The sequence below is a fragment of the Condylostylus longicornis genome, unplaced genomic scaffold (genome assembly GCF_029603195.1).
Source record: "Condylostylus longicornis isolate FDR11 unplaced genomic scaffold, ASM2960319v2 ptg000030l, whole genome shotgun sequence".
NCBI classification, from domain to species: Eukaryota; Metazoa; Arthropoda; class Insecta; order Diptera; family Dolichopodidae; genus Condylostylus; species Condylostylus longicornis.
In genome coordinates, this window is record NW_026577999.1 from 8,337,349 (window position 1) to 8,347,747 (window position 10,399).

At 25.5% G+C, this 10,399-nt stretch overlaps 1 protein-coding gene across 1 annotated transcript; it reads right to left on the minus strand.

Moving 5' to 3' along the window:
• Positions 1-1,194: 1,194 nt before the first annotated feature.
• On the minus strand, positions 1,195-7,311 carry LOC129608136 (putative carbonic anhydrase 5). Its single transcript, XM_055519462.1, has 8 exons — positions 7,218-7,311; positions 6,736-6,858; positions 2,268-2,380; positions 2,090-2,174; positions 1,822-1,967; positions 1,558-1,714; positions 1,404-1,486; positions 1,195-1,321 (listed from the first exon to the last, which is right to left on the minus strand). Exons 1-8 carry the CDS (start codon positions 7,309-7,311, stop codon positions 1,208-1,210), a joined length of 915 nt encoding a protein of 304 aa, XP_055375437.1. The 3' UTR covers positions 1,195-1,207.
• Between the last annotated feature and the right edge of the window lie 3,088 nt (positions 7,312-10,399).

Genomic DNA, 10,399 nt, shown 5'->3' on the forward strand with positions numbered 1-10,399 from the left:
GTATATTACCTAAGGATATTTATGTTAAAGTAGAAATTTGTTGATAAGCGAAATTATAATATTATGATGATGGTCGGTATTTTTGTTTCTATATAGTATGTGTATCTATGTGTATATATACAGTGGAATGTATATTATATTATACACTAATATACAGGTATATAAGTACGTATGTATGTATGTATGTGAATAATTATGTTTGTGAATTGTGAACAGATTTAAATATTTTTTGTTTTGGTTATTATTATTTTGTTTTAAAATATTTTTTCAAGTAAAAATCATTGACGTTCAACAGGTGAACTGTAAAATATTTTATTTTTTGTATGTATGAGTGTGTATGATAAAACAAAATATTATGATTACTCGTTATATTCGGAAATGAAAGCAATGTACTTTTAAAAAATTCATAATTTTTTTTTTTGATAAAATTTAAATTTATACTTTTACAAATTTTGTATTTCAAATAAGAGTTTTCTTTTTTTTTACATCTACTTAGAGTTCAAAAATCTTTAAGTTTATTGAGAATTCTTTTACATTTTACTTTTGTCTCAAGTTTAATTTGAATTCAATGATTGTTATTTGCATAATTATTGTTTCATTATTAATCAAAAATTATTTTTTCTTTTCATATTTACTTCAATAAAATTCTATTTAAAATATTTTTCGAAAATATTTTTTGACGATTGTTGCTTCAATGGTTGACATTATGTACGCTTCATTCATGAATGTACAATAATATATGAATATAGCTAGTCGTATATGTTTTCTTATAGAAAAACCTTGAAGCTAAAATAAAGAGAATCACAGAATGTCCTCAACAAGTAAAAATGTTGTTTTCCTAACAACTCCAATCAGAACGAAATATTTTGTGCTACTGTTTGTACATACATAGTATAATATGTTCATGCTTTCATTCTACTTGCCTACACAAACTATAATTTTGTGTTTGTAGTATTGTAAATTTGTACGATTTACATTACGAAACAAAATTTTCAACTCTTTTAATAATCATCTCTGCTTATTAATTGTGCTAGAATTTTCTTTTTTGAGAATATTATATTTTAATAGAAAATAATTAATAAATATAAGAAATATTTACCTAAAAGAATAAATGAACATATTTTAAGAAAATAATTATGTTAAGGTATTGATATTTATTTATATAATCACACATATTTTCTAAAACATATAAGGCAAAATTTTTATTTCAATGTCCTGGATATTTCTTTCTAACGGTTCTGCCGTTCAATGGCTGAATACTTCTATAGGTACAAGTTAGCAATCTGCCTTTGCTATCTTTAAGATTTTTTAAATTTTCCATCTAAAATAATTCAATATAAAATTATAATTTCGATTAAAATCAAATTTAATAAAATATTAAAATAAAATTAATGAAAATTTACCGCTTGACTTTCAACTTCAATGTAACCATTATATATTATATATGCAATGTTTGGTCTACAATCTGGATAAGTTCGGGAACCCTCTATAAAATATTGAATCACATATTACATAGTTGCAACAAAAAAAAAACACAACATAAAAAACTAAAACTACCTTCGTAATAAAAATATGCCTCTTTGTCTTCAACTTCAAGGAAAGAATAAAAATCTTCTGCTTCTGGAAAATGACCTGTGACACGTTGATCTGGTTGTTTAATTTCGTCAGCTAGTTTAATAACTCTAGTGAGCGTGTTATTAACATTATCAGCTTTCTAAAAATAAAAGTTAATTATATTTTTATTTTAAATATAATGCTATTCGTAGAGCTTATATGTGAATTAACTATATTCAATTCACTATATAGTTATAGTTTTAATACCTTAAGGAAGGCAGTAAGAATAACATGGACGCGTTTATTAGAATCTTTGCCATATAAATGAATTTCACCATCATAAAATTTACCACCAACTGAATGTTCAGATGAACCCCAATGTAAATCAAATTGTTGTATTGGAAGTTGTTTACCTTTATATGAAATATAGGGTGGAGGACGATTTTTTACATATTTCGGAAAATATCCTTGAACTACAAAATAATACAAACAATTAAATATTCATTTTACATTGAATGATTGATGTTGTATTTACGGAGGTAATCTTGATGTACTAATGTCACTTCTTCTAATTTTTGATCAAATTTATGATACGTTATTACTGCAGAAGTCGATCTGACCTTTAATATCGATAATATGATGTTATAATTACAATTAACTTAAGTGATTTTTACGTTATTTTTTTATTATTTTTGATTTTTTCCAATATATACCTTTGGTGGAATATCAATTGGAGATTGATAATTTCCAGTTACACATTGTACTGGCCATACATCCTGATCTCTTGTTTCTCCATAAATACTAGCTGTACAATTTTCACGAGCATCTATAGAAAAAAAAATGAAAATTTATAGTTAGGATTTACAATGTAGGCAGGCGGCTAATTTAATTAATTAAAAATGAAATGATTTTTATTGAGCAAGTAAACGTTTACTTAAATTCACAATGAAAATTTCTATACTTCAAGGCCCAAAAAGTTATTACAGTTTTGAGGAATGTTGTTTTAATATTAATTAAATACAACAAAGTTGTAATGTTTGTAACTAAACCTATTTCACTTTTCACATACGCTTGTTAAAAAATATTAATCCAAATTAGAGTGAAATATGTATTCCAAAATTGTTTGCAAAATTCACTTAATAAACTTAATGAAAATCTAAAAAAAGGTTTACAAAACTTTTGTTATTCGGATAATATAATTTATTTTTATACTTACAGTATTCATTTGCTAAATTTGAAAGCGTCAGTAAGGCAATCACAAATTTGATTCCGTACATTTTTTAATATTTTGTAATTAATTTATTTGCAAAATGTTAAAATAGCTTATTTGCATTTTTTTCCGTTCTAATATCGGGACTGCACTTTATCGATCTCTCAAAAAGCATATGAATTTTTCATAAAAAAGCAATGTTCTTTTATACTAGTTCTTAAAATTTGACTAAAAAAGCATGTGCCTCAATTAACAATAATGAGTACAATATATTATAACAGTTTCAATTTATATGTAAATTAGAATGCATTGCTTTCTTTTAAACTGATTATTAATGTAGCTAATTAAAATACTATTTTCAAATAAATAGCCTAGTTATTCTTTATAGTATAACAAATATAAATCATTATTATTTAAATTTCGATTTCGTGAAATGAAAATCTTTTTTTTTTTAAATTAGAAAGTTATTTTTCAGGTCATATTAGACACAAGATATTTAAAATTATAATAATAAAATGTAGATTTAATTTCTTAAAATAATTTAACTTTTGGTCGGAAACTAAGGCGAAAATAAACATGTGCTTATACTTATATTTGGTATATATTTCTGCCAACAATTTTAGAGTATCGCAATTTTAACTACAATTTTAGAGTATCATATGATTTCATATGATACTCTAAATGGGATTCTCTATTTCATATGAATTAGAGAATCCCATATGATTTCAAAATTGCTGTATAGTACGGTTTTAATATACAACTCAGCTTATGAGTTGAATATAAATTCTAAATTGTACACCAGTTCAATTTTGTACAATTATAAGTATGGATATGTTTTTCAATAACACTATTGTGTATATGCATACATATATTATGGTCATATATATATACATACATATATACATATAAATTACAATTTATAAGAGAAGTCTGAATGTTATAATCTAAAAATTGAGTACGAACAGATTTATTTATGAAAAAATATCTTAAGACATCACTTTGAAATATGAGAAATTTTATTGTAGTTTTATATTAATTGCTCATAACACTTGTGTCACACTTTTATCACACTTTCTTTTACATATACATGTACATATCGTTTTATAAATAATTTAATTTAAAATAATAGCAAATATGTTCTTAAATTACTTTTGTGAAAGTGCGCAAAACAATATTACGTAATCTGAGATTTTAAGATTTTCTACACCAATGACCATTTAAGGGGCTTTAGGAGCCCAGTATCAACTATTTAGTTTCTGTTTTTTTTTTTTCACCTTAGTATCCTTTTACCTTTTAATTCGTGTGCATAAATTTTTAATCAAGCATATATTTATGTAGTTTTATGTCATAAAAGGTATGTTGCACGTGCTATAAAAGTTCCAATAATGAAAAAAAATATACATATATGTATTTTGTTTTTAATAAAATTTTTGTTAGTTTTGGCTTTTACCCAAAATTGCTATGTATATTTTGTTAAATTAAGGTCCATTGTATGAAAAGGACTGAGTTATTTTCATAAATTTGCAAACACGTTCAATTTAATATATTATGTAAAAATTTTTCTGTACGGTTTTTTTTATGTTAATACCGTAAAATCATTAAAAGAGGAAGTAATTGGGCGTAGTTTTGGTGTAAGTTATTTTTTATTTGAAAAGTTATACTACAATAATCTAATACGAGTATTATTATTATCTAGATATCGTTATAAAGGTAGCACACGTGTGTTTATTATTAAATTACTACAATATTTCTGTATAAATTTTCATTTATTTTCTAAAAATCTCTACTACAAAGTAGAACTAAAAGAGAAAGATGCAAGTTATTTCTAAAAAATAAGATACTCTGGTCGAAAATAGAGAATTCGAAAGGTTCCGATATAAAGAGTTTAAAAAAAAATAAATTGAATTTCTAAAAACCTTAAGATCTTTTCATTACTAAAAATTCTCAAAATTAACAGGATAGGTAAATTGTATAGGAAGCAAGCGAATTTTCATAGGGATCGGGTGAATTTTACGGTATACGAAAAATTATACACTTACAAGGTACGGAGTATAGAACACACGATCGCGGTCATTGATCTATTAAAGATTTTTTTTTTAATTTAAAGGATTTGTTTGCTTGAATCACTCTATGACTCGCTTAATTTAAATAAGAAGTAAATATTTCTTTTCAAAGCAATTTCGAATTTTAAATTTAAACTATAAAGCATATACCACCTTCATAGAGGTGTACAAAAAATGAAGAATTTTTAACTCATTTGCATAAGCTGGAAAACAAAAGAAAATGAAAAAATTTTTTCTTTTTTTGGGAGCGCAAAAATTTGGTTTATGAAAAAGTTTTTTTTTTATTCTTTATAATCGGGTTATAATTTTAATATTTTTTTTTTTATTTTCAACTTTATCTGATCTTTAATTCTTTGTTTCGGAAAAGCATGAAAATGGAATTCATATGCTTCTTTGTATATCCCCTTGACAAATAAAGGTGGAATGTTTTGTTTTTTCAGACACAAAAAATTTTTCCCTTAACGTGAAGTAATTTTTAATTTTTTCAGTTGTTGGAAATGTTAAAAAGTTTGTTAAACATAAACTAAAATAATTTCTTTTTTTTACACAAAAAAAAAACTGAATATTAAAATTGTTTTGGTTTTCATTGTATGTGTGAATAACATACAAAGTAAATAAATCGACCATTTTTATATTCTTTTTTCAATATTTTGAAATTTAATTTCTGATTACTTTTATGTGGGAAAAAATCGGTGAATTGTAAAAGAGAAGTCAAACTTTACTGTAGAACCAATTTTTGTTTACAGTTATAATACTACATTGAATTATATAAAATATTTGGGGCAGGAGTCTGTGCGCAGCGTACGACTTCATTTTTTGCAGGATTCATCGGATATTCTTGATTCTTGGTGGTCTATTGTATATATTTTATTAATGCTTCCTTGGAAAATATCTTCAGTAATCTTTGAAACCAAAAAAAAAAAATTAACCGACCATATGCTAAAAGAATGTACCTTAATATAATCAATGTACCTTGTTAAATTTTTATCATGTATGTTTCTTGCTTTATGCTCAATGGCGCTTGACTAATATCAAGTTACAGACATGAAAAATTACTATCATTAGGATTCATCATATAATTCTTGTGAGATATACATGAATTATCTTCAAATCGAAATTAAATGGACACTTAAAATGCTTTGTTATGTTAAAAATGATAAAAAATATGACGACCTAGCTTTTACGCTTTCATGTTCAGAATCAAATTTGTTTATCCGAAATTTGAGTTTTGTATAACCTCAATTATATGCAGGATTTGATTAAGGCTATGCAAGTCTAGATACTCATGTTAGCTTCTTATAAGTTCTATGCTAACTCTGACCTTTAATTCCTTGTCTTACAAACGGGGTAGGAAATATCACTAATACTCTTCGAACATACATTTGTACAGGTTTAAAATTATTTGATTACATTTGAGAAAATAGTATTAATAAATTTTTTTACTTTTTCACGTTTTTTTTCAGCTGTTCATGGATGTTTGAGATGAATTGGTTAATAGTGACGTTTGCTGCTGACGTTTTTGGAACTCTTCACAATTTCAATGAAAAAAGTTGGTAGTAAGATTATAATTGTTTTTATTGTTGTAGATTTGTAGTTTTTTCTTTTATTAATTATTTTATTGCCATTATTAATTTTATTATATTTCTAGGCTTTTCAAGTTTTGAAAATTATTTTACTTTGATATTTTTTATTGCTTTAAAATTGCACAGAGAAAATCGTCTTCATGGTAAGTTACGTTTTCACTTCGTGAAAAACTAGAAGACACAGAGCGATTTCACTGAATTTGTGTGTGAGTCACTTGTCTTAAGAATAACCTACCATTTACCAATATATAAGCGTTTCCTAACTGTTTCTTTTTTTTTTTTTAATAAAGACTTTATTAGTTTTAAGAGTAGGATCTTTAAATACCGCTAGAACATTTTATAGGGATGAGCGTTTGCTTCAGGATTTTTATCTGGTAGTCCCATCTCAGATTTTCGTCAATTATCATTCTTAAGTACTTAACCTTATCTACATTTTGTAAATCTAAAGCTTTTTTAGAAGTTTTGAATATTATATAATTGGTTTTTTTGTATTGACACACCATTCATTGTAATCTGGCCAGCAGCTTTTCTAGTCACCCAAGGTTGCCAGATCTTTATTTAATATATATTCTAATTCTACAAATGATGTGCCTTTTGCAATCAAATTTGTGTCATCCGCATAAATGTTAGAGTTTGATATCAACTTTGTTTTTGGTATGTTCATAATATGGCAAGTACAAAACTGGACTTAATATAAAGCATTGTGGAACACTTGTTCTTATAGTTACTTTATCTCTAAGTACGTCCTAAATCTTAACACATTGGGTTCTATTTGTTAAATTATTTGTAGCAGAACATTTGAAATACCTCTTATTCCCATGTTTTTTATCAGATCACAATGTCTTGGATGATTAACTACATCAAAAGCCTTTTTTAAGTTAACGAATACGGCTCCGGACATCTGCCCCTCTTCCAATGCATCATATATTTGTTATAACGTAGCTGCAATAGCCGATTTTGTACCATTATTTTTCAAAAAAACCATATTGATTCTTATCAAAATCTATTGTTTGCTTTATGAAATTTCTAATTCTTACGCTGAATGCTTTTCCATATATTTTTTGATATTGATTTTATAATTGAGATTGGCCTATAATTCCTGCATTCCTCTTTTAAGCCAGCTTCATAAATTGGAATCAAGCATGCCTTTTTCAATTGCTTCAGAAATTCGCTTTATTAAGGTTTATTATAATATTGTAAGTTGCTGTTCCTGTAACTTGTGTAAGGAATATTGTTTTGTTACTATGTATCTTATAGATTATATCATCTTCCACTGAGGATTTTTGAATCCCTTTCAGAATTTTTTCTCCTATCTCATTGAAAAACTTGTTCATAGTTTCTCGGGTCTCGTAATCCGTATTTTTTCTTTCCCCAGTTTCTTTCATTACAAATGTTGGTTGTTCAGATACTTATTTCTAGATAATTCTTATTACTTATTGTAGCAATCAAGGTTTTCCATCGTTTTCTAGAGTCGTTTTCTGCTTTTTCTATCCCTAAACTTAATTGTTAACTTTAAGCTTCCTTTATTAACTTTTCTATCTTCTTTTTAGCTTCAACATATCTTAGTCTTTTTCATAGTTGTTCGGTTCTCTTTTATGCTCATCATACAATGATTTTCTATATTTAAATTTTTCTAGTAAGAGCTGGCTTATCCATGTTGTGATTCTAGCTCTAAAACGGAATGTTCCTGTGCACATTTCTTTTGCTTCTTGAATAATTTTTATTAAAACATTGATTTTGGTACCGTTATCCCACCTATTTTCTCTTTTATAATATGACGTAGACGATCATAACCTGTTCTGTGTATTACCCGCGTTTTCATAGGTAACTTTTTAGGCATCTCGCATTTTATAGCAACTGTAGCTAACTGATGATGAAATTATTATCTTCTATTTTGTAACTAATATTGAAATTATAATTAATATTTGTAACTATATGATCAAATTTTTAATTTTTTTTTTGTTTTGTTTGTTGTGCTACTCTTGTACTTTCAATTTTCTTTACCATGTGATATCCCGCAGTAGTTATCATATCTTTATATCTCACAAATATATTATTATTTTCAAACAAATTCAAGTTGCTATCAGTAAAAAATAAATGGTCTGAAGTATTTGTTAGTTTATTTTCTTAATATTAAATTATTTTCTAAATATTTCTAATTGCGTATAACTATATTTCTCTTTACAAATTACATTGATAGGAATGCCATTTTTTTGCAAAAATTGCAGTACCACCTCCCCTATTTACTCTGCAATTATATACCGCTGGGAAGTTAGGGATATTATCAACTTGGCGTCTGTAATATTTTAAATCTTTCGTAACTTCTTCCCTAGAAATTCCAATATTGGAATGCTATGTTTAATATATTTTTTGCAATTCATGATGTTGCGTTGGAAGACTGTCTTGATCAATTAAACTTAACTACATAATTGATGCAAATTAAAGCTTGTTTAAGCGCGGTATTAAAGACGTATGGAGTTTGTAACAAATTGAAGAAGTCGTCTCTATTATGGACATGTATTTATATTCTTGCTCAGCATAAAATTCTTCGTTGATTTAGCCAAGTCCGTCCGTCCGATCTAACGCTTTCACAAGTTGTTTTCTTTCTGCCAAGGACAGCTGGTATTGCAATTTGACTGATTCGGACAACGGGTTCGGGTAGCTGCCATACAACTCATATAATAATACAAAATTTCGCACAGATGTTTCCAATCACACTTTAAATATGTAAAAGGAGCAAAAATATTTTAAATTTGTAATCAAATTTAACATTTTGTAGAAATTAACAATATCAAAGAATATTAATTTACAATTTAATTGTTGCTGATGTTTATTTAAATTATTAATTTTTTATTTTATAAGTCAAATTTAAAATTCTGTTTGTTATTTTAGTTTTATTTAAAATTTTTATATTAAGTAAAATTTATTATTTCTTAAATGTAAAATTATTTTATATTTTGTACCATTATTTTCCTCATTTGAATAACTACAAAATTAATATTTTGTGTTATTTAATTTTATGTCACTATATATTGTATTAAAATTATTATTTTGTATTTTTCTTGAAGGGTAAGAATGGCGGTGTGAATAAAAATTACAGTTTTCAGTTCACATGGTTTTCCAGAAATAAAAACTACGAATTTTTTGGAGGCAAAGGTCTAAATTAAAAGGTATGTATTTTATTTATATATACGAGTATGTAGTTATTTATAGCATGCAAGAATAAGAACTTTTTAAATTATAATTACACTTTTTAAATTGCTTTTACATTTGATAAACGATACTTAATTGTCAAAATTTACTTGAAAAATTAAAAAAAAAAAAACAGTTAAAACATGAAGTTCAGATCGGCACTCTTAAAATTTTACTCGTAACTTCTATCTGCCACATAGATTTTTTAATACCTACCTAATTTGACAAATTTAAAGATGTTGAAATTTTTATTCTACTTGCCCTCTACGGACTAAAACTGTACTAATCCGATTGCTTTCTGAGATGGGTAGTAAATGTTACTATAACAATATTCTGACAACTCGGTAACATCTTTTTTTTTTTTTTAATTTATATTTACATATTAAACTATCACCATATTTTTCTCTAATTTTTGCTCTTTTGTGTTTAGTTTGTTTATGTTATTTATATACCGTAAATTACATTTTAAATAATCCGAATCAATTATGTAAATTTATGTATTATTTGTGTCCACATTAAAAAAATTTAGAATTTCATAATATGATAATGGATAAATGCAAATTACTTAAAGCGCTTTAAAAATTACTGAATAAAAAAAAGCTAAAAAAATATTGTACTAAATGCAAAATCGGTATTAAATTTTTTATACAAAAGAACCTTTAAAATATTTTTAATATTCAATTAAATTAATTATGAATGCCTAACATGAATTATACATATACACATAAATTTGTATAAATTTATAAAATATATTTTTGAAGCTAATGTAATAATCCTTTGATTTTTTGCAAATCCAA